General features: G+C 55.1%; 11 protein-coding genes across 11 annotated transcripts; 6 read left to right on the forward strand and 5 right to left on the reverse strand.

Annotated features, from left to right (window-relative positions):
- Positions 1-647: 647 nt before the first annotated feature.
- PHYSODRAFT_541069 (putative glycoside hydrolase) lies at positions 648-3,240 on the reverse strand. The gene is made up of 3 exons (XM_009520259.1): positions 2,495-3,240; positions 2,095-2,416; positions 648-2,052 (listed from the first exon to the last, which is right to left on the reverse strand). Exons 1-3 carry the CDS (start codon positions 3,195-3,197, stop codon positions 729-731), a joined length of 2,349 nt encoding a protein of 782 aa, XP_009518554.1. The 5' UTR covers positions 3,198-3,240; the 3' UTR covers positions 648-728.
- A 2,109-nt stretch (positions 3,241-5,349) lies between these two features.
- Positions 5,350-5,634, forward strand: PHYSODRAFT_478806 (hypothetical protein; the record flags this gene model as incomplete). Its single annotated transcript, XM_009520260.1, has 1 exon — positions 5,350-5,634. One exon carries the CDS (start codon positions 5,350-5,352, stop codon positions 5,632-5,634), a length of 285 nt encoding a protein of 94 aa, XP_009518555.1.
- Positions 5,635-6,111: 477 nt separating this feature from the next.
- PHYSODRAFT_478832 (hypothetical protein) lies at positions 6,112-6,630 on the forward strand (the record flags this gene model as incomplete). Its single annotated transcript, XM_009520261.1, has 1 exon — positions 6,112-6,630. The coding sequence occupies one exon, from the start codon at positions 6,112-6,114 to the stop codon at positions 6,628-6,630; it is 519 nt and encodes a 172-aa protein (XP_009518556.1).
- Positions 6,631-8,607: 1,977 nt separating this feature from the next.
- On the reverse strand, positions 8,608-9,117 carry PHYSODRAFT_481357 (hypothetical protein; the record flags this gene model as incomplete). Its single annotated transcript, XM_009520262.1, has 1 exon — positions 8,608-9,117. The coding sequence occupies one exon, from the start codon at positions 9,115-9,117 to the stop codon at positions 8,608-8,610; it is 510 nt and encodes a 169-aa protein (XP_009518557.1).
- Positions 9,118-10,633: 1,516 nt separating this feature from the next.
- PHYSODRAFT_324496 (hypothetical protein) lies at positions 10,634-13,640 on the forward strand (the record flags this gene model as incomplete). Its single annotated transcript, XM_009520263.1, has 6 exons — positions 10,634-10,824; positions 10,874-10,979; positions 11,045-11,116; positions 11,192-11,407; positions 11,770-11,949; positions 12,069-13,640. 6 exons carry the CDS (start codon positions 10,634-10,636, stop codon positions 13,638-13,640), a joined length of 2,337 nt encoding a protein of 778 aa, XP_009518558.1.
- Positions 13,641-13,813: 173 nt separating this feature from the next.
- PHYSODRAFT_324497 (hypothetical protein) lies at positions 13,814-14,782 on the reverse strand (the record flags this gene model as incomplete). The annotated part of the gene is made up of 4 exons (XM_009520264.1): positions 13,814-14,171; positions 14,248-14,564; positions 14,598-14,680; positions 14,758-14,782. 4 exons carry the CDS (start codon positions 14,780-14,782, stop codon positions 13,814-13,816), a joined length of 783 nt encoding a protein of 260 aa, XP_009518559.1.
- Positions 14,783-15,963: 1,181 nt separating this feature from the next.
- PHYSODRAFT_483421 (hypothetical protein) lies at positions 15,964-16,962 on the forward strand (the record flags this gene model as incomplete). Its single annotated transcript, XM_009520265.1, is given in 2 exon segments — positions 15,964-16,434; positions 16,453-16,962. 2 exon segments carry the CDS (start codon positions 15,964-15,966, stop codon positions 16,960-16,962), a joined length of 981 nt encoding a protein of 326 aa, XP_009518560.1.
- A 153-nt stretch (positions 16,963-17,115) lies between these two features.
- Positions 17,116-17,702, forward strand: PHYSODRAFT_324499 (hypothetical protein; the record flags this gene model as incomplete). The annotated part of the gene is made up of 3 exons (XM_009520266.1): positions 17,116-17,163; positions 17,258-17,597; positions 17,665-17,702. The coding sequence occupies 3 exons, from the start codon at positions 17,116-17,118 to the stop codon at positions 17,700-17,702; spliced, it is 426 nt and encodes a 141-aa protein (XP_009518561.1).
- A 170-nt stretch (positions 17,703-17,872) lies between these two features.
- PHYSODRAFT_486754 (hypothetical protein) lies at positions 17,873-18,382 on the reverse strand (the record flags this gene model as incomplete). The annotated part of the gene is made up of 2 exons (XM_009520267.1): positions 17,873-17,955; positions 18,037-18,382. Coding segments are annotated over 2 exons (429 nt in total), but the record flags the coding sequence as incomplete, so codon positions are not given.
- Positions 18,383-19,918: 1,536 nt separating this feature from the next.
- PHYSODRAFT_483357 (hypothetical protein) lies at positions 19,919-20,125 on the reverse strand (the record flags this gene model as incomplete). Its single annotated transcript, XM_009520268.1, has 1 exon — positions 19,919-20,125. The coding sequence occupies one exon, from the start codon at positions 20,123-20,125 to the stop codon at positions 19,919-19,921; it is 207 nt and encodes a 68-aa protein (XP_009518563.1).
- Positions 20,126-23,121: 2,996 nt separating this feature from the next.
- Positions 23,122-23,622, forward strand: PHYSODRAFT_480424 (hypothetical protein; the record flags this gene model as incomplete). Its single annotated transcript, XM_009520269.1, has 1 exon — positions 23,122-23,622. One exon carries the CDS (start codon positions 23,122-23,124, stop codon positions 23,620-23,622), a length of 501 nt encoding a protein of 166 aa, XP_009518564.1.
- Positions 23,623-23,733: the final 111 nt, after the last annotated feature.

Here is a 23,733-nt window from a genome sequence, read left to right on the forward strand (position 1 = left end):
TCTATACACCAACCAATGATATCCTCATACCAGATTATCTCGGGCTACTGCGTGGTGTGAATTCGACGACCAGTACTCATTCGCTTCAGGAACCACTAATTTGAATGCTAGTGACAGAGCAGCAAACATACAAACACGTTTGCAAGCAGAGTTAGTGTCTTCTGAAAACCACTTTACATGTTTGCGGAGTACTATAGTAGTAGCTCGTATGTCGAGGTAACTTCCGATACAGAATTGTAGAGAACGAACTATTACTATGTCATGTACAGGAAAGTTGACGCAAGCCGTGCACTTTGGCAACAGTGTATCAAATAGAACAGCACCTTTATCGAAGCATGAGGGGGTGGACAGCTCCCAACGGATTAATTGGACGCGTAAGCGTAACCTGGCGCAACCTTCGTGCTACACCAGCCAGAAGGATGTCGACCGAACAGGTTCAACGGCAACTACAGACTGAGGCAGGAAATGCACGTTAACAGACCCATGCACCAGCTTCAGAAAGTGAACTGCGGCACGCGCGATATTCATGGGTGTGGCCCCGCAGGGGCCACGCCCTTGAATCACGCGGGCCACAGTTCTCCCTTATCATGGCAATTAGCACCGGTACCATCACCAGCGTTTATACCACTGGTGTTCCCAGCCAAGTCGAAGAAGTACTCGCATAATGCAGCGCCCGCACTAAACACTCGTCTCCAGCTACCGGATGGAGTGTCACCGTGCAACTGCTTTTACTCCGCCACGAGCGAGCCGAACGGGTACTCGCCCGTCGCCAGCGTGAACGTTGCGCACAACGGGTTGGCGGCAGCAGTTTCGTTGTACACGTCGCAGTCCGTCTCGGGCTTGATAGCGATCACGTAGTCGGCGTCCTCCGCCACGAGCTTGAGGCCCTCGCCGATCTGCGGGTAGTACACGCTCCAGTCGGCCGCTGTCAGCTCGAACTCGACCGTCTGCGACGCACCCGCGTCCAGGCTGATCTTGGAGAACTTCTTGAGCTGCTTCACTTCAGGCACCGAGATGGAGCGGTACGGCTGAGTCAGGAAGAGCATGACCGTCTCCTTGCCGGCCACGCTGCCCGAGTTGGTCACGGTCACCGAGACGTTCACCGAGTACGAGCTGGAGGTCACGTTGGTCGTGCTGATGCGCATGTCCGAGTACGTGAAGTTGGTGTAGCTCAGACCGTGGCCGAAGTCCCACTGCGGGACGCAGTAGTCGCCCGAAGCGCACTGGGTGCTCACACGGTGACGGTACGGGATCATGACGTTACCAGTGTACTTAGGGTACGTGATCGGCATGCGGCCGCTGGGGTTCGTCTCACCATAGATGATCTCGGCCACAGCCTGGCCGCCCTGCTCACACGCCAGCATGCCGTTGATCACAGCGTACACGTTCTCGGGCAGGTCATTCAGGATACGCGGGCGGCCCTCGAATAGCACCAAAATGACCTTGGTTCCGGTAGCAGCAAGCGCGTTGACGTACTCGATCTGGCCCAGAGGCAGCGTCAGGTCGTCGATGTCGCCCGTCTTCTCCTCGTAGCTGTGCTCGCCGATGACCGCGATGGTGTAGTCGGCCTTGCTCGCGTACTCCTTGGCAGTCGCGAGGTCCGCTTCCGTGTAGTCACCGTTCACGTTCAACCCGTTGAAGTAGGTGAAGGAGCCGTTGCCAACGACGTTCTCGAGGCCGTCCTTGACGCTCACGCCGTGCGCGAACATGTCGTTGCCCGACATACCAGTGCCCTGCTGAGTCCAGCCACCGCACTGGTAGCCGACGTTGTGAGCGCTATGGCCCGTCAGGAACACCGACGCGTCCTTGGGCAGGGGCAGCGAGCTGTCGTTGTTCTGAAGCAGCACGATGGACTCGCGCGCCGACGCCAGCGCGGCAGCCACGTCGTCGTCGTTGCCCACCATGCTCAAGTACTCCTCACCGGGCAGCGGGTTGTCGTACAGGCCCAGTTTGAGCTTGGTCTTGATGATACGGCGCACCGACTCCTTGATGCGGTCGACGATCTCCGGGTCCTCCTCGAGCAGCGCCAGCGTCTCGTTGAAGAACGACATACTCGACGAGCTTGAGGTCAGCAGCGACGAAGCCGAGGACGACATGTCCGCGGGCACCATGCTCATGTCGATGGACGTGCGCTCCAGAGAAAACTTGACGGCTTCGTTGATGTTACGCGCGGTCTTGTGGAAGTCCGGCACGTGGTTGATCTCGGCGTAGTCCGTCACCATCAGGCCTTCGAACTTGAGGTCGTCACGCAGCAGCTTCTTCAGGTACTTGTTGCTCTCCACCATCGGCACGCCGTTCACGGAGATGTAGTTCTCCATGCCCGTCAGCAGACCAGCGTCCACAGCAGCCTTGTACGGAGGGAAGTACGAGTTCATCATGTCGAAATCGCTCATAGTGACGCCGTCCTTGTCGTGGCCTGTAAACAACATCGTAGAATACTGTTAGTCAGCATAATTCAGCAATGCCAAATGCACGTCCAATACGGAAAACCAACCTGTGGGGGTCCAGCCGTAGCCGATCCAGTGCTTCATGCAGGCCGCGGACTCGTTGTAGCTCTGCATGCCTCGGACGATAGCAGCGCCCATGACCGACGTCAGGTACGGGTCCTCGCCGAACGTCTCGTACACGCGCGGCCACAGCGGGTTGTGCATGTTGTCGAGCACGGGGTCGAAGATCCACGAGATACCGGACGCGAGGGTGTCTCTGGCCGTGATTCTTCCTTGCTCGTAGACCAGGTCCGGGTTGAACGTGGCGGCGGCGTTGATCTGCTGACCGAAGTAGACCGTGTCGATCATCAGCGCGTTGCCGTGGGCAGCGTCCGTGCCGTAGATCATCGGGTGGCCACCGTTCAGCTCCATGGCGATCTCCTGGATGCGGCCCACGAAGTCGCGCATCTCGGCGGTCGTCCAGCCCCAGCGGCCGTCGATCTCGCCGTACGCCGACATGGGCGGGCTCAGGTACGAGCCGACGTGGTACTTGGCGTAGCCGCGGAGCTTGTCCTCGTCCAGCTGGTACGTCGAGTTGACCAGGCCGTACGCGGGGATCTGCGTCATCTGGCCGGCGAGGTCCGTGTTGGTGAAGGTAGCCATGATCTCGTCCACGCGGGCGTCCCATTCGTCGGCGCTGGCCACGCCGCTGTTCAAGACGGCGAAGCTCAAGGCCGTGTAGCACACAGCGGACATCCACGACTTGAGCATCTTGGAGCTTGGTCGGTTGGATGGGGTCGTAATTGGGTGCTTGGATGAAGGCGAATTGATAAGTGAGCTGAGAGGGCTAGCTAGCACTTGCCTCTGGGCCCCCAAGCAGACGTGCGACCCAAGCGGACCTGGGGCGTGCGTGGGCCGCTGAGCCGCGCGTCTTTACCTTTGGTTTTAGTCCATGATCGGCAGGATCAGAGAGTTTCAACTGCAACCACAGCGCGATTTGTGCCGGGAAGGAAGCAGGACATTATGTGACAGGGAGGCCGTTACATGTAATTGATTCAAGCCCGTGGCCGTCGTCTGGACCTGGACGTCAAGTGGAGTGGTTGCCATGGCGTGGGCAGGTCGTCAAGGAGAGACGACGGAATGCAGCGGGATTAGGAATGAATGAACGGGTCTCTTGAAGTGGACCACGTAAAAGTTACTTCAGAAGTGTTATTTCGAGACTCGAACTGAAGTTGAAGTCCTCAAACGCGCTCTTTTTATTTTTCGAACCGCATAGACCTAACGGCAAGGGCCGCTCACGCCAGGAAGATTGCCCTCGCAAATCGCTGCCTTGATTCAAGAGGCCTTGAACCTTGAACACCCGCCGCCCTCCTGTCACGACGTGAGTCAGGACTCCCCTCGGCTGTTGTGAGAGAGACGAGAGAGTCTTGGTCTCAGCCTCGTGAACGTGCTGACAGACATCAACTGCGTGAACTTGCTACGGCGGCTGCAGACTCCTAGCACAACCTCCCGCGACGGTGTTAACTTCGTTCGGTTCACCCAGATTAGCTTGGATGAGTTCCGCAAACGCGTATTGTAGCTGATACGCGAACGTAGCTGTGCTGCTAGCGAAGGCTACGCCGCAGTCCCGAGAAAAGCTATCTAGCCTCACTACCAGCGGCAGTACGGAGCATTTGTTAGCACTTAAGCAATGTTAGGCGAAACACTGGGCAAAATGGTTCGGTTGTCGGAAGGCGCGCGTAAAAATATGTGGATTTTCTGAGCAGCCATAACTCTTGTCGTGATCGCAAGCGCAACAGAAAGCCAAAGGGCCTAGCTTTCCGATGGTGTGCGCACGGCTTCATAACTCCCAATTTTCGTAACACAACAACAAAATTTGTGGATTTGGGTGGCAAATTGGTGCCCTGTACCCTTATAGGACTGTTTCCCAATACCAAACCGGTCATTGCCACTTCTGGTGCTTCGCGGTCGTTTAAATTGACGATTGTACTGTAAAGTCAATGGCTCCACGACCATTGGTGTCCCGATGCTTCGTCGGCGACCAGAAGCGCTGGCCACCAGATTGATCTACATGAAAAGGACAAGCGTGAAGCTAGCTTGTACAGAAATTTATGATACGTGAAGCCGCGCTCGAAAGCTGAGGCTATCCTGGGCCTCATCATCGCGAGGGCTCGAGAAGGAGGCTTGCTCATTCTGGCGGACCGAGGCGTACGATCGCGGTTATGGAACATAAGCCTATCGAGAGGAAAAAATTCTCCAATGAAAATATTTTTGCTGCTCTGAGTTATCAGTACTTCGTTATGGGATTTTGCCGTATTGGTGTAATATAGTTATCCGGGCTATAAGCCTTACTGTATTGGTGCCTCCGGTAAATTATCCTTCTCTTTGTCAGTTTTGGCCAGCGTCGTTTCTGTAGTCGATACCGTGATCTGACCGACCATTTAACCGGCCAAGCTTCCGATCACCGATCGATAGAGAAAGATACAGGATTGCTTGCTGTTGATCCAAAGGCATCCTATCCTACACGCGCCTTTGACGGCCTGGCCGAAGCAAAACATTCATTCTAAAGAGACCCCAACAACCGCAATCGTCGTGTTGATGTGCGCATGCCGTCGTACAGCACACTGCATATACATGTAATGGACGCCTACCAGATATACATTAACGGGCTGTCATACCTGCAGCCGATACGACAGGGTTTACAAAGATATATGTTGACATAGCGCTCAAAGTCTCCACCGCAATTGTTGTACATGCGTCACTTGTGTCCGCTTGATATCGCCCTGAATCAGGCGGTATGATAGACGCTTGCTGGGGGTTAAGAATGTACCCGTCATTTCGTTCCGGACACCGCCGACGCCACATCCCTTCTAAATTTCACCAGTTTCAAATTTGGCGCGCGTCGGACACAAGCGCCGGAGCGATGTCCGCAGAGGACGTCGATGCGATGCTGGAGCTGGCTAGCGCCTTCGTCGAGCAGGAGGAGACGCTGCACGAGGTGCGCAGGGAGGTGTACGACAAGCTCGTGGAAGAGGCGTGGAGGATCGCCATGCGGACCAGGCACTACCTGACCACCCAGTGCCTAGACAAGCCCTGCGACTCCGTGTGGATGATGTTGTACACGCGCGGAAGCGACATCAACCTCAACGCGACGAGCTTGACCAGGTGCGACCCTACTTACTATCTGAAGTTGCTGCGCTATATCTAATTCATGCATACTTTCAGGTCGGATTTCCACCAACTACTGCGGCGCTTCAGCCGCTTTTACTACATCCCACGCAGCACGGCACGAGGGCGGCCCTCGAAGCTCCGACACTACCACCAGATCCTGGGCCTGGTGCTGTGCTTCTACGTCGGGTCGATGGAGCAGAGCTCCCTGTGTATGATGTTTGGGGCTCCGCCGAGCACCATATCGAGGACGCTACGCCGCGCCGAGGAAGCGCTATCGCTGTCGCTAAAAGGCTACGCTCCTGCCAGAATCTCTTGGCCCTCGCCTGCTCGCCAAGCCGAACTCGCAAAGCTTGTGGATGCCCGCGAGCCGCTTCTCAAACACACATTCGGCTTCATTGATGGGAAGAACTTCAGGGTGAGTTGTAGTTTGCGAAATATTACTTGCTACGAGAAAATGCTAACATCGATGATATTGTAGGTTCAGCAGCCGTCGAATGCGGACTTGCAGAACGCCATGTATAACGGGTGGTTGCACACCGTTTTCGTGACTGGCACAATCTGCTTCGCAGCCGACAGCTGTATCATTTGGTGTAAGCACAATTGCCCCGGGTCGTGGAACGACTCCGACACCTCCTTGGGCTTCCGTTCCAAGTTGCTCGACCCTACCCTCTGCCCGGACACACGTATGAACGTGGTGTCGGACTCGGCCTTCCTGTGTTCGACCAGCATGGACGGTCGCATCCTGACTTCTCTCAAAGATGGCGATCTCGAGAGGATTCTCCCGTCGCTGAGAAGCTCCGCGCGGACGCTTCATAATGCCATCACGTCCGTGAGGCCGGCGGCGGAGGGGGGCATGGGGAGCATGCAAAAGGTGTACAGCCGCCTGAACCTCCCCCTGCCGTACGACCCCGAGCTTCGTGAGCACCGAATCAACAACATCTTCAGAATGGCTAACTATCGCGTCCGCACGGTCGGCATCTCGCAGATACGCACGACGTTTTCAGGCGGGATGGAGCGTATTGTGAACATATGAATTGCATTGAGATAACCTATGGCTGTGCGGTTGTTGATGGTGGTTGCCGTGAGTGCAAAGTAGCTGCAGGCTCGCAACAGGCTGGGAAGCATGAAAAACTGGCGCCAAGTTTCGCGCCAAACGACGGGTTGATGGGCTCATCTTCGTTCGAAGTTTTCACGTACACTGACTTGCTATTTGCGCGCGCAGATTTCGCGCGCGCAGCGTTGAAGTTGTGAGCTACTATCATCCTTTCAAGATCGATGCGAACTGGTGGCGGCGAAGGCATCGCCCTGGCAAGCTACCGCCGCCTCGCCCCCGCCCACCACTCCCGGTGCGCCGCGCCAACGCGGTCCAACGTGGCAATGAGAAGCGTGGCTGACTTTTTATTGATTCGTATGTGTGTAGATGCCCAAGCACTCTGGAACCACCGACTACTCGACGGCCGATGTCGACCGCCTCCTCACGCTCGTCGAGAAGATGCTGCCGCTCGGCAGGGACGAGTGAGAACGCCTCGCTATGACGTACAACGCCAACAGGCCTCGAGGCTTCGAGAGCTTACGGCGTAAGTTCAAGGTGCTTCACAGCACCCGGAAGCCGACCGACGTGCAGGAGATCCCCCCGCTCATCAAGAAAGCCAAGGAGGTCAGGCGTGCCATCGACGACAAGGCCAACGTCGTGGAGATGGACGACGAGGCCGACAACGACCAGCCCGACTTCTGCTTTGAAGTCGACCCGGACGACAGCTTCTACGAGGACGGCGACGGCGAGGGCGAAGGTTTGGGAGTGCCCACTGCCGCCACTGTGGGTGTGGTGAGTCGCCGGGCTCCGACGAGCCGGCCGAGGACGAGTCGACGGCTTCCAGCCGCTCATCGAGCCGAGGCGCGTTCCAAGACTTGCTCTCGTCGCCGCCGACCACCGATGATCTGGACGAGCTTGCACGCACGCCGCGTCCTGCTCCTGTCCGAGCAGCGCCAAGTACACATCGTGCTGACTCGGGAGGACTACCACCACCACGTAAGACGGCTGTTACTGCCCCCAGTAGTGATGCTTCACAGCAGCCATCGACTCAAGGTGCCGCCGCTGCCACCAACCGCGATGCCGCCGAAGCGGCCAAGTACCCCAAGCTCCACAAGACGTCGAACCGTCTCGGAGGTGTGGACTTGGCCGGCTTTCGCGACATGGTGGGCGCCAAAGCGCTCATGAAGAAGACAAAGACACGGCGAAAGCTAGCTACGCCAAAGCTAAGCGCATCCGTAGGCATCCTCGATACGTTTCTGCTGCTCCGCGAAGAGAGCGAGCGGAAGGCTGACGCCCGTCGCGCCGAGGAAGATCAGCGCCGTCGCGACGAAAAGGCGGTTAACGAGGCCCGCCTTCTGGAAGCCAAGGCTGAAGCTGAGGCGCGCCGCCGTGAGAAAAAGCTGGAGAGAGATGGCCGTGCGCGCAGTGAGTGCGAAGATGCGCGCGCCCGCACTCAAGAGATGCTCATATTGATCGGCGCACTGACTCAGAAGGCATGAGTGGAAGGCGCGCATGCTCTTCGAAGCGAGGCTATCATTCACGTTCTAGTTAATATATACTTGTCACTTACCACTAAGCTTCAAATCAAACATGTTGTTCATGATCTGCTAGCGTGTCCGTCATGAGTTATGTGATCTTATAGCGCCTTCATCATCACATGTACTTCTCGTGCTGCGTACACATCTTTGTGAAGTCAAGTGCAAGACGCACGAGTCTCGAGTTCGGCTTTCCGTCGCAAAACGTTTGCAGCAGGCTGCTGCCAGCAACATCGAGATAATGAAGCAGCTCAATTCAACGACAAAGAAAAATGTATTGTTGTATGCAGTACAAACACGGCTAGTTCGACACCCTACTCGCTGGATAGCTTACCTACACAACTACACCTCCTTTACTTCGCTTCCTCCTCCTTATCGCTGGTCTCTCTCTTCGCCTTGCTTACTCTCTCGTCCAGCTCACTCTTTGGCCCTCTCACGGGTCTTAAGCGTCTTGAATGTTGCGGTGGCGACAGACGTCCAGCCCACAGCGGCAAACAAACCACATGTCGTCGCCATAGTCGACTGTCACCTCCTCGCCGCGGTGGATGTCTTGCATCGACGCCACGACCACGGTGGTACGGCGGCCGTTGGCCACTTCCACGAACTTCGCCACCTGTTGGCACGAGTGCTTTACGAAGCGCATCAGCCCCCCCATGTTCTCGGCGCTGATCGCCATGCAGACTGGCAACATCGGTCGCTCTGGCCGCTGCCTCATCACCAAGCGGTAGCCACTATTGCGCGGTCGGGTCGTGCGCGAAACACTCAAATGCTCCATCTCGCCGAGGTATTGCCCCAGCACTTCGCCCGCTTCGATGTCCTCGCCAGCGACCACGCCCAACGACCTCGTGCGCACGTTCCTCCCTATATACACCTTGCTCGACTCGGCCAGCGCGTTGCCACAGAGCCCCCCCCCCCCGTACGGGCAGCAGTTGATATTGCAGTAGAGATGCATTAGCGAATTGCGGCAGGAGTCCACACGGCACGGCGATGGGCAGTCGCACCACCCAAAGTGAGGCACCGACGGAAATACCATCGCGAGCGGGTTGAACCGTTCGCGAAGGTGAATCACGCGGTGCGGCCACTGCGCTGGAATGAACCGATCCCGTGACCGCGGCCCCCGTAGTTGCGTCCGAGGCGATTCGTCCGCAGTGACTCGCATCGCCCCGCGTGGGTTGATGACGGGTCGGGCATCGCGCTGAGGCGCCGACTGCCAGCGAGCGTAAGGCGCGGCAGCTTCACGACACGCACGACGGCCCTCGTGGCGAGGCTGAAACGCCGCTGGGGATCTCGGCGACGTCTCCAGGAGCACCGGCGACGACGTGGTGGGGTTGACGTACGGGCGGCTGGACACCGGCGGCGACACGGGCGCAGACGTCGACTCCTGGCTTGGCGGCGGGTTCGTTGCCAACTTGGACTTCTCTCTGGCGGCAGCCACGGAGGCGTTGCCGTGCCCGTAGCGCTGGCGGACTCGCTGGCGTCTTCGATGCGGCGCTTGCTGCCGCGGTCGTACTGGTGGCTGGGCTGGATGTTCGGCGGCGTGTTCTCTTCGTCCTCGCTGGACGTGGCATTGATGCACCGACGCCGCCAGTGAACGGCGGAGTGGGTTAAGCGCACCATTGTCCCTGCAATCAAACACGAGGTGAGCCCTCTCATAAAGAAGTGCATACAAAGCCATCAACCACGCTCACCTTTTGAAGTGTTGGCTGCTGTCGACTTCGTGCCGCCGGCGGCAAATTCGCAACTGAGCGTCTTTTCGATATATATGATCATCGATATGCCCGTAGAGTGAAGGATACATATGCTAGAATGACGGTCAGCATACAGAATACTAACAACAAGACAAAACTTTATGATGGCTACACGGCATATATCTAGGGGTAGGGCAGTGTATAAGGGTCAGGATTGGCAAATGGTACAAATAATATCGCCACTTGAGAGCCCCCGAAATGATTAAACCATTTCCAAAATATCACCCCGGTCAGATATGAAATGACCGGTCATTTTTTGAATAGCTTGTCCGTGCAAGGCTGCAGCTTGCTGCGCGTGCCTTGTGGCTCGGGCAGCAAGCTGCAGCCGATGGGCGCCTCTGCGACAGCAGCGCTGCGTAGAGGACGCACGTAGGAACGCAAGAGCGTTAGCTGCCCGTTATCTGTCTGCCACGCATGGCCCAGAGGGCGCGGCAGACCGCGGGGCCAGGAAGGTGGCATGGCCCGTTGTGGCGCTGTGGCAGCAGGCCATGGCGCCATGCAGCACCACGTAACACGCGCGTGAGCTTGGGCTAGCTCCAGGCCGCGATGACCGCGGTGCAGGAGCGTCCAGAAGAGCGCCGCCGCCGGCTCGCTCCGCGCGGCCGGGTTTATACGATATGTTGGGGCCGACAGGCCCCGACATATCCGACACCGAACTCCGAACTCCGATACTCCGCCGCATATTAGTTTATAAGTTCAGTTTAGAATTGAGCAGAAACGATGGAGGATGTTGGCGACGGAGAGCCGCGGCAAGCAGAGCTACGCCTGGAGCAGCGTGAGGTCAAGCGACTCATCCATGAGGCTCTGAGCAAAAAGAGCTTCCCTCCTGTAGTTCAGCACCCCGAAGCCATCCGAGGCGACGTGTTGCTCTCTTCCCTGTTTCAATGGCCTGTAGTCGTCTGGGTTCCTGAGTACCCAAAAGCCGTACTGCATCATGCCAGGCTGCTCATGCACACCTAGGGTGAAGGAGTACAAGCAAAGAACAGTTGAGGACGTCGATAGCAAGAGCCACCCCCTGTATATCAAGTATCAGTGTGCCGGCGACCACAAGAGCTGTTTTTCTACGGTGACAGCAAGCTACATCCAGCGCGAAGCCCGCCTACTCATGCATTTCCCCTATGTGATAACAAGTTTGGAATTTCGAAGCGACTAATGGAACTGGTGCACGAGGGGATGACGTCGCCTCATGGATTATCGCGCACGGTGGAGAATATACAACGGCGACGTGAAAAGCGGTACTATAAACTCCTATGCCTCTTTGCTGACCGTGTTGTGCAGCTGCGGCTGGTCAATCCCACGTATTTGGCGCCGACTCCGCCGACGGTCGCTCAGTACTGCTCGCAGCAAACGCCTGTCGGTGCTGAGACCTTATCCGCAGCGTGGATGCAGTCTACCAATATCTACAGCGCTCTTTGCGAGCAGATTATGAGCAGCCTCGACGTGAAACGGGTGCTTCGGATCGACCACTCAGTCAAATTCTGTAAGAGACTCAAGGTATGGCCCGGTGCGACTGGCAAGAGAGAGAGTATGACGGACGCAAAAATGTTGCTGCTGCTCCAGAATGAGATTGGCCAAATTGTTGGCCGGCGTTTGACTCGCTCAGACAATCACGATGAGACGCGTCAATTGCTAGAGCATGTCAAGGGCGCGGTGAATACCGAGGACGAGTGATTTCTCATTAGCGACAACGCGAATGCTATTCGGAGCTTGGCTGCATCGGTGTTTGGTTCGTCGGCAAAAGTTCGTCAAGATCCTTTTCATGTTGTTCAGCGTTTCACAGAGAAAGTGAAAGGCAAGGCAGAAAAAAGGTTTTGTCGAAGAAATTACATGAGGCAATGTACAGTGTTGATGGGGAGCTGCGCCCGCCAGAAGAGATGGAGGCGAGGTTTGTTACAGCACTTCAAGACGTAGCCCTTACTGATATCAGCTGCAGCGAGCAAGAATGGCAAGGCAGCGTGGACAGCAACTTGAAGCAGGTCAAGCGCGGTGATTTGTACGTGGAGAACAACGTGTTCAGTGAGGGAGGCGGCAAGGACGTTCGTATCGTGTCAACCAGCCAGCTTGAAGGCATACACTCCGCGCTGAAAAAACTTCTTCTGCTCGATCTGTGTCTGCTGAGGTCGGACTATGTATCTTGGATTTGTACATTTTGCAGCATAATCTCAAAGTTGGATCGAGCTATGGCCGGAACCCGCCTCTGCAGCACGCCGACATCTTGACGTTAGCCCAGACAGCAATGCTATGCCGTGGAGTCGTTGCAGACTCACCGCAGCTTGAGTATGTCAGCAGGCTCGTGTCGAAACCCTTGCAGCAGCCCGCGTATCGCTCAGCAACAGCCCTTGACTTTGGATTCGATCAGTGGCAGCAAATGTTTGAGGGTACAAATATTGACGCTCAAGCTCTGGAAAGCAGCCTTCAACGATCCCACCAGCACAGCACCACGATCCGAGAGCTCTTGGCAAAGCAAATCACCTTCACCGAGAGCGGCAAGTTGCCTCGCGTCGCTTTTTTCAACTCGTTGTGCCTCAATGAGCTCGATTATGAAGCTGCTGCTGGGTTCTCTAGTGAGGAGCACGCGCTTCCGAGGCAGGTGTTGGTGGAACAAAAGGCCGCGGGGCAGAGCTGGTCAGGTTGCGCCATGGTGACAACCATCATGTACAATATTGTGGTGTCTTCGAACTCCAATCACAAGTTACGGCTGAAGCGACGCAGCTTTATCACTTTGTCCGCAAAGATCGATGGGTTCACAGCGAAATCGCGGCCGGAACCTTCAACAATCCGCGATCGGAAACTATTCCGCTTCGTGCGATCTGCTCCGTGTGACGCCAATACTGCACGGGAGAAGGAGCTGCAGGCACAACTGTTCACCGCGCTTCGAAAATTGTCCGATATCCGCAAAAAGAGACAAGTCTTCGTGATGGTGTACGACTTTGCGTGCTGTGTATGCGCTGGCATTCACCCAAAATCACAGCCATTCCTGCTATCGCGATGGGATAATCTGAAGCAGCAGGAGAATTACGGTGCCAACTTGAAAATCAAGCTGAAGCTGACCCCTGAAATCCTGGCCAGCATTCGCTCCACCACTTCTCACCGAGATAAATCCCAGCCTGTACTCGCTGAACAACCTTCCGGTGCTGCTCAACAGGCTCCACAGGGGACCGCCGAAGAGCTTCTTCAATCTTCAGACTCTACATCTCTGCCAGCACCACCAACTTTTGCCACAGCGGACGGGACTCCGGACGTCTCGCTATCGTACAGAGATTCAGCTGGAAACACCTTGCCCAAATGCAGCGACACTGCGAGGATCCCGCAGCACGACGGCGAGGAGTCAGCCGCCCAAGCTACAACAGCACCACCCCTGCAGCACGCAACGATAACACCAGACCACATCAAAATGCTGCGTGAACTTGCAAATTCAATTCCGAACTCAAATGGGAAGTGGGAATACATCCACACAGTCTATACGAAGTACTATCCTCACCTGCCGCTGTCGAGCAATGCGCTGCGCTGCCGCTTGAAGGATAAGAACCCCCCACCCAAGTTATCGACGAACAGCAACGCACCACTCATTTCGTCGCGCAAGCGCAGAGAGACCTCGTGCAGCAGCTGCCGTCAGCGAAAGAAGTGCGGAGACCTCACTCGAAATCCCTACTGCACACAACCAAAGAGCAACCAGGACAGTCAAGCAGAATCGATTAGATTAGATCATTACTTCACACAGGTTTAATCCATCAAAACACTACCTTTTGTTCTTCTTGTGAGCTGCACCAATCTGGCTAGCATTTCAGCCACAGCGTGATGTGCTTCCCAATTAGCAATCTCGAACGCAGCGCAGTCCTCGCAGAACGCTGAGCGTTCAATTGCCGTACGTCTTCCGCTTGCGTTGCTCGCCATCGAGCGCTACGCCAGCGCCAAGCCCTTCGTGGACGAGCTGTTAGGTCTCCGGTTCTTCTCGAACATCGTGGCCGTCGTGGTCGTGGACACGAACTTGATGTAGCTGATCAGCAGGAATTGCCTCACGCTCTGGCCGCTGCTGTAGAACGTCGGCATGTTGGTACTCAGCGCTCCGTAGTCCGTGTACGCCGGCGAGTCCAGTCCCGTGTACATAATGGTGCCCGTGGCCGCCTCGGACGAGCTGCTGTAGTTGCCCCCGGTACCGAAGATCGAGTCCAGGTTGGCGATGAACACGAGCGAGGGCGACAGCAGCAGCTCAAACACGGAGGACACGGGCTTGCGGCATCTGATGACGAGGATCTTCCTGATCAGGTTGGACACTTGTCACTGGGCAGCGACCATCGCAACGTTTACTTGCTGCTGCTCGTCAGCACTCAAACCGAAGACGGCGGGCCACTTTCGCCCCCGCAGTCAGACACGTCACCTGCGCCGCCCGCCGAGCCCAGCCCGTCGTCAGTTTGATCAGGCCCGACGAAGCGGCCGTGCTGTTTGCGCCCACGCCGCCATCCGGAGTGTGCATCAGCACATTGCCGCTCGTGAAGCTATTGCTCGCGCCGCTGGACACGCCCACGTCGCCGCCCACGCCGCCGCCCTTAGCCGTATCGCCACTGCCCACGGACAGCTTGATGTTGCCTACTCGGCCGCCGCACCCGTCGATAGACGCACAGACCCGCTCGACGAGGACGATGATGCACCGCTAGCCAGAGACAGAGACCCACTCATGCCGGACGCAGCGCTCCACAGTGACGTCGCCGCGATAGAACGCCGGGCTCTCGGCAGTCGTATCCGTAGGATAGACAGCTGTAGCGTGGCCTCGAGGTGGCCGTCCGCACCCTCTTCGACTTCGTGCTGGGTGAGCGCGTTTCTTCTTTAGGGCGTGCTTGCTCTACTCAGACGGAATACCGGGGGAATCATTCGGGTCCAAAAAAGGTGAGAAGTGGTCAAATCCGGTCGGATATGGTCCCGATAGATTCCCCGGAATAACGTATGACCCCCCCCCCCCCCCCGTGCTCGGCATTTGTGTATATCGACGTGTTTACATTTAGCAAGATAAACAGAGTGAAGGTCACCAGAAGTCGAAAAATGGTCGGCCATTTCGGGAAATGTTTGACCATTTCAGAAATGGTTCGGCCAAACAGGTGAACCATTTCGCGAAATGGATATGTGGGCTGGCCATATTTTTTATGGTGACCATTTCGGCCGAAAAATGTCGGCGATAAAGCTAATTCTGACCCCCCTATTGAGACGATATCTGCGTCCCGCGAGATCTATGCGCGTATATGACGCGGCATATCTGCTGCAGGTATGACAGCTCGTTAATGAATATCTGGTAGGCGTCCAACGTGTTGACCATCCTTCTTAATTAAGGTCAAGACGCATAAAATCCTCGCAACGTTACATGACCCACTCTGATACGAAAACGGTGCCCCAGCGGCGTGCGCACAGGTTAACCGTGGCGCCACAAACTCAGGGGCTTGCCGGTTGGGGCGTCGAAGGTGAACTTAGCTTGCCGATCGCATCTCCTTCATGAAGAGTACGCCATTCGCAATGCTCTTGTCGATACCGACGCAGGGCCACAGGTGTGGGTGGAGTAGTGGGCCCGATTCATTGGCAGTAGAGAGGCATCGTCCGTCCACTGACTGTCATAATGCTCTCGAAGAAGAAGCCGTTGGTGCACCCCAAATGACGATGCTGAAAGATCTGGGAAGTCTTGCGTCCGCCGAGGTCGGATGAGGAGTGAAAGGACTGTTGCGGGCTCAGTGCGAACCAGACAACGAGTGGGTAGACGACTACTGCGGAAAGAGCGCAGCAAACCTCAGACAGGGCGCGAAGACGCGGAGATCTAGCATCTTGAAGAGCTCGTTGAAGCGTGGTTGTTTATATCAGCTGATACACGTGGCAAATTGGTTCCCTCGGCAAATTGGTGCCCTGTACCCTTAACTCTTGTGAAAAAAGTACGCGATGGCGGCCTTCTCGAGTGGAGTCCATAGGTTCAATTATGTTGGGTTCTGGTCGGGGTGAGATGCTTCTTGCATATTTTAAGCCTGGCAGGGCGAAGCCAAACGCGTACTATTTCCACTACTTGGCAAGAATCAATGGAAGTCCCACGCGAAGCGAACGAAGCAGAGCGCTCGCCCCCTTTAACTCAAGCATCCCCGTGTGCATCGTCATGGAGGCGGCTTCAGCAGTGGTGGAGCGAAATTCAAGTTGGCCACCAGGGATCCTACTCCATCGAGCGTCTCGAACTTCTACAAGAATATTGCAAAAACACGCCGACCACGAGAGCAATGACGGTGTGTCTTCTTACTCCAGTTCCTACACTGGTAATAGCGGTGTTACTCGAGCTGCCACTGCGCGCCCCGTCGGATGGGTGGAGCGCCAACTGGATGTACTGGATTCGATCCGGCCTGACGGGACTCATTATAGTCGGGGTCGGATCTTGGCAAATGAATCTCTTCGTTCCAGGTCATAATTACTCCATTTATCAGCAGTTCGGCACAGCCTTGCTGGTGTGCGCTGCCCAAATGGCGACATACATTGTGGAAGCAGTGCTTGTGGGGTTCCCCGTGCCGTTAATGTGACAGTTTGCGTTTTTTTCGATGGGCATTTACATTCCTGTGTTTTCAAGGCTCATTTACGGCCCAGCGCTGTTTACCAAGGGTTCAATTCTTCAGCAACGCTTCGAGGACTTCCAGAAGACCGTGCTCATGAACTTGATAGTGACTGGAGTATTCCCTTTCTGCCGAGGCTTGTACGATCTGCTGCATCCGGGATATCGCGGCGCAGTAATTATCGTGCTGCCGATCTGGGAATTTGGAGTAAAATTGTTCGCCGTGTGCATGTGTCGCCAGGTGGAGGACTTCATGCCCGAGCTCGTGGCGTTCTCGGTCGATTTCTTCGGGTCGCTGTTTAGCTCGGTCTGCATGTCGACCTCGGGGTCCTTTTACCTGACCGCTCTATACGTAGGGATCGATCTGGTGCACTTACTCGAGAAGTTTCACGAGATTTCAGCACAGGAGAAGAGTATCAAAATGCTTCGAGGCCGCAACCGCACTGAGAAATCTGAAAGCAAGCCCAAACACTCCAAGAGCTGATAACCACACTTGTCGAGGCGATTCGTGATCCCAGCGTGACGTCACTGAATCGGGTACGGCTTCGGGTAAACCCTCCTCACACTATTCCTGAGCAGCTGAGTGAAGTCTTACAAAAGTCGGAGACGTCAGGCAAGTTTGGTGCGGGGAACCAGCATGGAGCGGTTCGTCCGATACACCAACTCGTCCTTTAACGTCCTGGATGTTTCGTGCACCAACTCACATCGTTCCTCCATCAGAGCAGGCACTCAGCTTCCGAGACGACAGATCTGGCAAATTGGTTTTGATTGGCTTACAGCTACTGTTTCACTGCGAGTATCTCGTGCTGGTCGAGTACGTCGAATGCGTCGTACCGTTCGTCTACCTGGCGTATAAATTCGTACTGGAGCAGTTGCCGAACGTGGTGTACTACCCTGGTGGCGTGGGCAACTGGGGCACGAGCGCAGTAACTAATCTGCTTGGGTATGGGATGCTGGAAGTCGGTTCGCTCGTTCTTGTCAACGCTTTCTTGCGGCACAAGTTTGGGTTCTCGCCGCTGCACCAGCTAGCGTTCGTGTTGGAGACCCAGTTCTACGCTGTACAAACAACGCTGTTTTCACTCATGCTTTTTGCGCTTCAGTACCAGCTCGCGCAGCTAGGTAACTAACTCTACCTCCTCTGTTCGAGCACCATCGAGTTCCGACTAACCATCGCCGTGTTTTGCAGGTGTTGACTTCACCTTTCGCTTCGAGTGGCTTCGATGAGAGCTTTTATGACTTTCCCACTTTCTATTGAACACCAATCTCCCACCCAGATACTAGGCACATATTTGTCAATGGTATCCTATGCATGCTTGATATTGCCTCCAATACCCTTCGATCGGAGTTATCGACAATAGGTTAAGATTTCGTAGCTGCAGAAGACTAACGTGACGCTAAACAGCCGTATACATTTGCGTGCATAGTTTCCCCAGCTGCAGAACTCGAAGCCAGTCAAACCGAAATGTAAAATCAGCACCTGAACGACCGCAAGAGTGAGTACCAGAAAAACTCCCAATTGGAAAAGTAACTGAATCAGCAGGTGAAATTGGCCACTGACCTAGATGCGCGAGCCGGTACTGAAGTACGAACACTGTCAGTGAGAAAAGCGTCGCTTGTACAGCATAAAGTTGTGTCTCTAGAACAAACGCGAGTTGATGCAGCGGCGAGAATGCAAACTTGCGCAGCAAGAAAACGTGGACAAGCACGAGCGAGCCAACTTCCAGCACCGCAAATACGAGCAGATTAGTCGCTGCGGTCGCCCTCCAATTGCCCGCGCCGCCCGGATAGAACTTTACATTCGGCAGCAGCTCGAGCACAGACTTAAACACTAGGTAGACGAATGGCACGACGCACTCAACGTACTCAACCAGAACCTGGTATTCGAAGTAAAATAGGAGTTGTAAGCCGTGCGGAGGGTTGGCCCAAGCCGTATCCCGTCCAAACGGTGCGCTCTTGGATTGCGAATCACCTCGATAATCATCGTGACCAGCTCGCCGGAGTGCGCGCTCTGAGATAATTTTTCGGAATGATTTCCATTTTGTTGTCGATGTTGAAGCATTCGAAGGATCGTAATCTCATTGGAGGAGATCTCACGGAACTTTACCAGCAGATGCACCAGGTCTACTCCGATAAAGAGAGCCGTCAAGTAGAACGAGCTGGAGCACGACATGCAGACTGAAATGAAGAGTGAGCCGAAGAAATCGACTGAAAACGCCACGAGTTCGGGGATAAAGTCTTCCACTTGGTGTGTCATACGCACAGCAAAGCGCTTCGCTCCAAATTTCCAGATCGACAGCAAAATAATCACAAAACCTTGGTATTCTTTGAGGCAAGAAATCATTCAAGACCTGGCTGAAAGGGTATACTCCAGTCAGTGCCAAATTCACGCGAAACTATCCTGGAAGTTTTTGTGATACGGTATAAGAGCGGCTGGCATCGTACCCACGACGATATACATCACAACCGGGACGAAAATTCCCATCGAAATAGTCCCGAACTGCCTCATGAACGGCACTGGAAACCCGACAAGTATGGCTTCAGCAATGTACGTCCCCAATTGTGCCAAACAACCCCCCAAAGTTGCGATGAACAGGCTCTTTAATGTGTAATTGTGCTGCGGCACGAATAAATCGATTTGGCACGTTCCTGCGCCGCTGATCACGAATATCATAACGCCCACGCGAACCCAGAAGACCCAATTCGCAGCCCACCCTTCGGATGGAGGCCTCAATGGGAGGCACTCTCGCAGCACAGCGGCTAATAGTGCAGGAACAGGAGTAAGACAAACCAGGAGAGCTCAGCTCGTGTGAACGACGTCGTTTGGCAGTATTCGTGCGGGAGTTCGAGCCGCTCGACGGAGTAGGAACCCTGATGACCGACTTCAATTTGACTCCATTTCTTCTCCAGACGATTCCAGAGCGCTGGTCGTGGAGACGCTGGGATGTCGTCAATACTGGGACCCTTAGCTTCTATCGAGCTGCGCAAGATTTCCTGATGATGGAGCTGGGATGTTGTGGTACGTGTACTGTAGTACTCAGCCAACTCCTGTATTCTGGGGAGGCTTTAAAAATACTCAAGATGAAAATGTACATCCTTGTTTAGCTTGCCTCTGCAATGGATTTGTGGTGATGAAATGAACATCTTGTTTCTCGTTGGGGAAAGGTGACAAAGGTCTTGTGATATATGGGCCTCGGTGTTAGGTTATCGATAATTCGTAGCTTTAGAACGCTCCGCAGCGACCCACTTCAGACCTGGGCTGCAAGAGATGATCGACATGCCCCACTCATCTTTGGGAAGAGTGAGCGATCAGTTAAAAATTGTTCGTGAAGCTAATATATGTCACTTGATACTCATATCATTTGTCAAGATTCACACACAGACACTACACTGTACATGTACCACATAAACTACGAAGGGATCAGCCGTCTCTTTTTCTTGTGTCAGACGCATTGCGTCACTCGGTAGCTGGTTAACTTGCGATATTTGATCACCTTCCTGGCGATCAGGGCGTTGTTGGGGGTGTTAGCGTCCGAGACCTCTTTGACCAGCAGCAAGATCTTTTCGCGCGTGCGGCGCTGGAAATCTTCGTCCTGGAAGACGACGCCCGACCCCTTTCTGGCGAATCGTTCGGGCTTGAGCGAGCTCATCGAGGCGCTTCTCCCGTTCGGCGGGCTCGGAGTACGAGGGACCTGCTCAGTAGTGTCTTGCTGTGCCATGGATCCTGGCTTGAATGCAGACGTGCGCTTTCGACGGAGACTTGAAGAGTGAGTGAGTGACTAGTCATCCAACGCACCTATGGAATATCTTCGTGTGACTCCGTATCAGCCGAACGGTGAGTGTCCCGAAGAGTCCGTATTGGGGAAGGACATTTACGTTGATCGCTATGCGAACAGCATCCCGCTTGGGATCTCTCTCCGTAGAGGAGGAAGGCTTGGCTTCACCACCTCGACCGCGATTCGTCGACTGCCAAGCCAGCACACATAATCAACGAGCAGTTCCATCGAATTCAACGCGCTCATGGAAAGATTGCGGGTGGGGTGGGAGGGGGTTCCAAGCCAGTATCCTTTACTCACCGCCAAGAAGGAGGAGCTTCGTCTTAAGATCCGTGCTGTCGTGTCTTGTCATGGGCCACAACAGTCCTCTCTGTATGCGCAGCGAACAATGGTGGCTTGCGTGCTAGAAGTGACCATCGACGGGGGGTTGATACGCTAAAATTGGGGGTAAACTACGCTGGGACTTAGAACGCGTGATGATCACGAGGTGTGGACACCTCCACAACTAACTTTGGCTTGGATAATGGGGGCGAGTTGGGCGAAGTTCTGAGCAGGAGCTGACAATATTCACAGTCTATTTAGGTGGTCGGCCACGGAACTGCATTTATCGGTTCTTGTCCGATGGAGGACCATGCATCTCCCACTTTGGAAAAGGACCGGGTCAGTCCACAAGCTTCATCACGCTGAAGATGAAGTGGTCTCCATTAACGCGCATCAAGGAGTGGCTCGAGCAGCTACATGACATCAAGACGGAGCACCAATACCTCGGTCGCTACTCGATCGAGAAGCTGTGCGCGTTCCACGAGTACCAGCAGAAGACCAGCGTCTACCGCGTGATCGCCGTCATCGTCTTCACTCCGTTGCCCACCATCCTGACACTATGGGGGCTCGACTGTCTTCCGCTGCGAGACCCGCGTGGCGGGGCCAAGCACCACGCCACGACGTTCCTCCGCTCCATGCTCTCGCACACCATCATGACGTACATGTTCCTCATGGCCGGGAAACAAGCGCTGGGACTCAATAACAAGAACTCCAACTACACACACAAGACGGCGGCCAAGATTTCGGTGTGCGTGGCTTTTACGCTCGAGATCTACTGCGTCATTTGGGCCTTCGCGTGGCGCTTCCCCACTCCGTTTCGAGAGTTCACGGGCGTGACGCCCTGGGGGATTTTGACGGTCATTTTCAACTATTTGTTCGCCAAGAAGGACCTCAGCCGCGTGGTTGGGCGGCTCAAGAGATACATCCCGGTCGTTGGAACGCAGTTGATGCTGTTCTACTTCCTGCTGTTTCTCTCTGTGGGGTTTGCTGCTGTGCCGCTGTATGGCCAAATAGTGATGATCCTCATCTTCCCAGTGATCAAGCTCTCGATCAAGCGAGCGCTGTGGAAGTACGCTCGCAACTTGGACGACATCAGCGCCGACGTCACCATTTGTATGGTGGAGATCTCGGGCTCGCTCTACCAGACGGTCTGTATGCAGTACGTGCAGAACAACGTCTTGGCGTTGGCCATCATGGTCATGGACTTCTTGCAAGCGGCGTTCGAGGCCAGAACCTACCTGAACCAGGACTACATGGGTGACTCGAAGAATACGCTACAGACAGCCGTCAAGATCGTTGAGAGCGCGCTGTTTACCGGGACCGTGGAGAAGAGCATTGAGTCCTCAATTTACCATGAGCGGAGCGGAGAGGGCAACTCCGTTCGGAGTTTGCATAGCACGTCAGCAGCTCAATCCAACACTGTCAAGTCCGGCAGTGTTGGTCCGCCGAAAATCCGTCCGTTTATCAACAAGGCGAAACCCGTTCAGCCAGACATGTCATTCGAGGTGGATGAGTCGTTCAAGGACGTCTTGGCCAGACTATTGAGGAAGGGAAGGTCCTGGGCTCGTAAGAGACGTCGTCGTCGCGAGCGAAAGTACTCAACAAGTGACGAGAACGAGGAGCAAACAATAAAGGAGAAGAAGAAGAGGAAAGGGAAAGAGAGCATCAAGCGAAGAGGTTCAGGCTCTGCCCACGCGGGGAACGTTACACCTCGACGCAAATTAACCCGACGCACGAGCGCAGAGAACCCCAAAGGAATTGCACACGGTGGAGTGAACATCTCGCGAGAGGCGGCGACGTCCGTGTACATCAACGCGAGGGTGATCCGCAGGGACAAAGCTAAAGCTCACCGCCTGCTCGACTTTGGTCAAGTAAGTGCTGACCAGCACCAGCTTGCTAATGCTAACCTCCAGCACGAGCTTCCCACGGCTCCACCTACAACCTATACTCCTCATACACAGCGAGATATAGCTCCTGGCTTGCCGCACCGTGGATCTGTCGGAGAGTCCAGCCGCGTCTTCGTACAAATGCACGCTGATCAGCAGAATGTCGCTAATGCTGAGCGCCAGTCTGAACTTCCAATGGCTCCTCCTACGATTTTTACGCCTCAAGCGCAGCGAGGTGCAACTGCCGGCTTAACGCATCGCGGATCCATTACGTTAACGCACCGCGGATCCATCGGAGAGACCAACCGCGGGTCCATCGGAGAGACATATCGCGTCTCGGCTGTCGACTCCAACGACCCGACAGAATCTCAAAGCCAACGCGGCTCGATCTCCCAACCGCATCGTGCGTTGGTCACTGACAAGCAGTTCGTTGACGTCGGCGAAGGATTAACTGCCAGGCCGATCATCCGTCGCAAGAGCTCGACCAACTCTCAGCTGCTCAAGCGAAAATCGAGTCGATCGATCGTGCCAGGGCTCGGTGGTTTAACTCGACGATCGAGCCAAACCGGTAGCACAGCTCTCTCCGACGCGCTAACCCCGCGGACCAGTCGACTTGTGACTACTGACGCCGACGACACCTTCTTCGGGCACCGAGGGATCGAAATGCGCGGCGGGGACGGCGTCGCCATCGATGACATCGTGATCAAGCGCAAGGACCAGGCTCGGATCCTGGAGCAGACCCTGCAGCTGTTGTTCTCTGCCGAGGTGCTGCTGTTTGTCGAGTATATGGAGGTGTTTCTACCTCTGCTGTACGCTGCGTGCATCGGCGGCCTGTGGCACCTCCCGAACGCCAAATACAGCGTCGTGCTCATGAACATGTCGTACAACAGCATGGTGCTCGAAGTCGGCACGTCGATGCTGTACGCCATGTTGGAGCTCGTGTCGTTCACGTCCGTGTACTTTTTCATCAAGAAACGCTACGGAATCTCGGCGCTGTACCAACTCGCATTTTTGCTGGAGACGTACGCGATGACACTGCAGGGCAAACTGATTGGCTGCTTTATTACGCTCCTGAACTCGTCCACCCTGCACCAGGGGATTGACATCACCTTCAAATTCGACATGGACGCAATACTCAAGACCCCGAATCCATACACAACGTAGCTCGTACAATACTGCAGTTGCGTGTTTGGAGGCATCTGACTTGAACAAAGTAAACACGTTTACTTTACAAATTAAAAATACCTATCAGTTATAACTGGTACGAACCCTCTA

Source organism: Phytophthora sojae (assembly GCF_000149755.1).
Source record: "Phytophthora sojae unplaced genomic scaffold PHYSOscaffold_2, whole genome shotgun sequence".
Classification (NCBI taxonomy): domain Eukaryota; phylum Oomycota; class Peronosporomycetes; order Peronosporales; family Peronosporaceae; genus Phytophthora; species Phytophthora sojae.

Bases quoted from the DNA above. Each gene is read 5' to 3' on its own strand.
- PHYSODRAFT_541069 (XM_009520259.1), bottom strand. From the start codon at position 3,197: ATGCTCAAGTCGTGGATGTCCGCTGTGTGCTACACGGCCTTGAGCTTC. The intron at 2,417-2,494 runs GTTGGTTTTCCG...TGTTGTTTACAG, and splicing joins CTACGGCTGGACCCCCACAG to GCCACGACAAGGACGGCGTC. The intron at 2,053-2,094 runs GTCGTCCTCGGC...AAGCTCGTCGAG, and splicing joins AGCATGGTGCCCGCGGACAT to TATGTCGTTCTTCAACGAGA.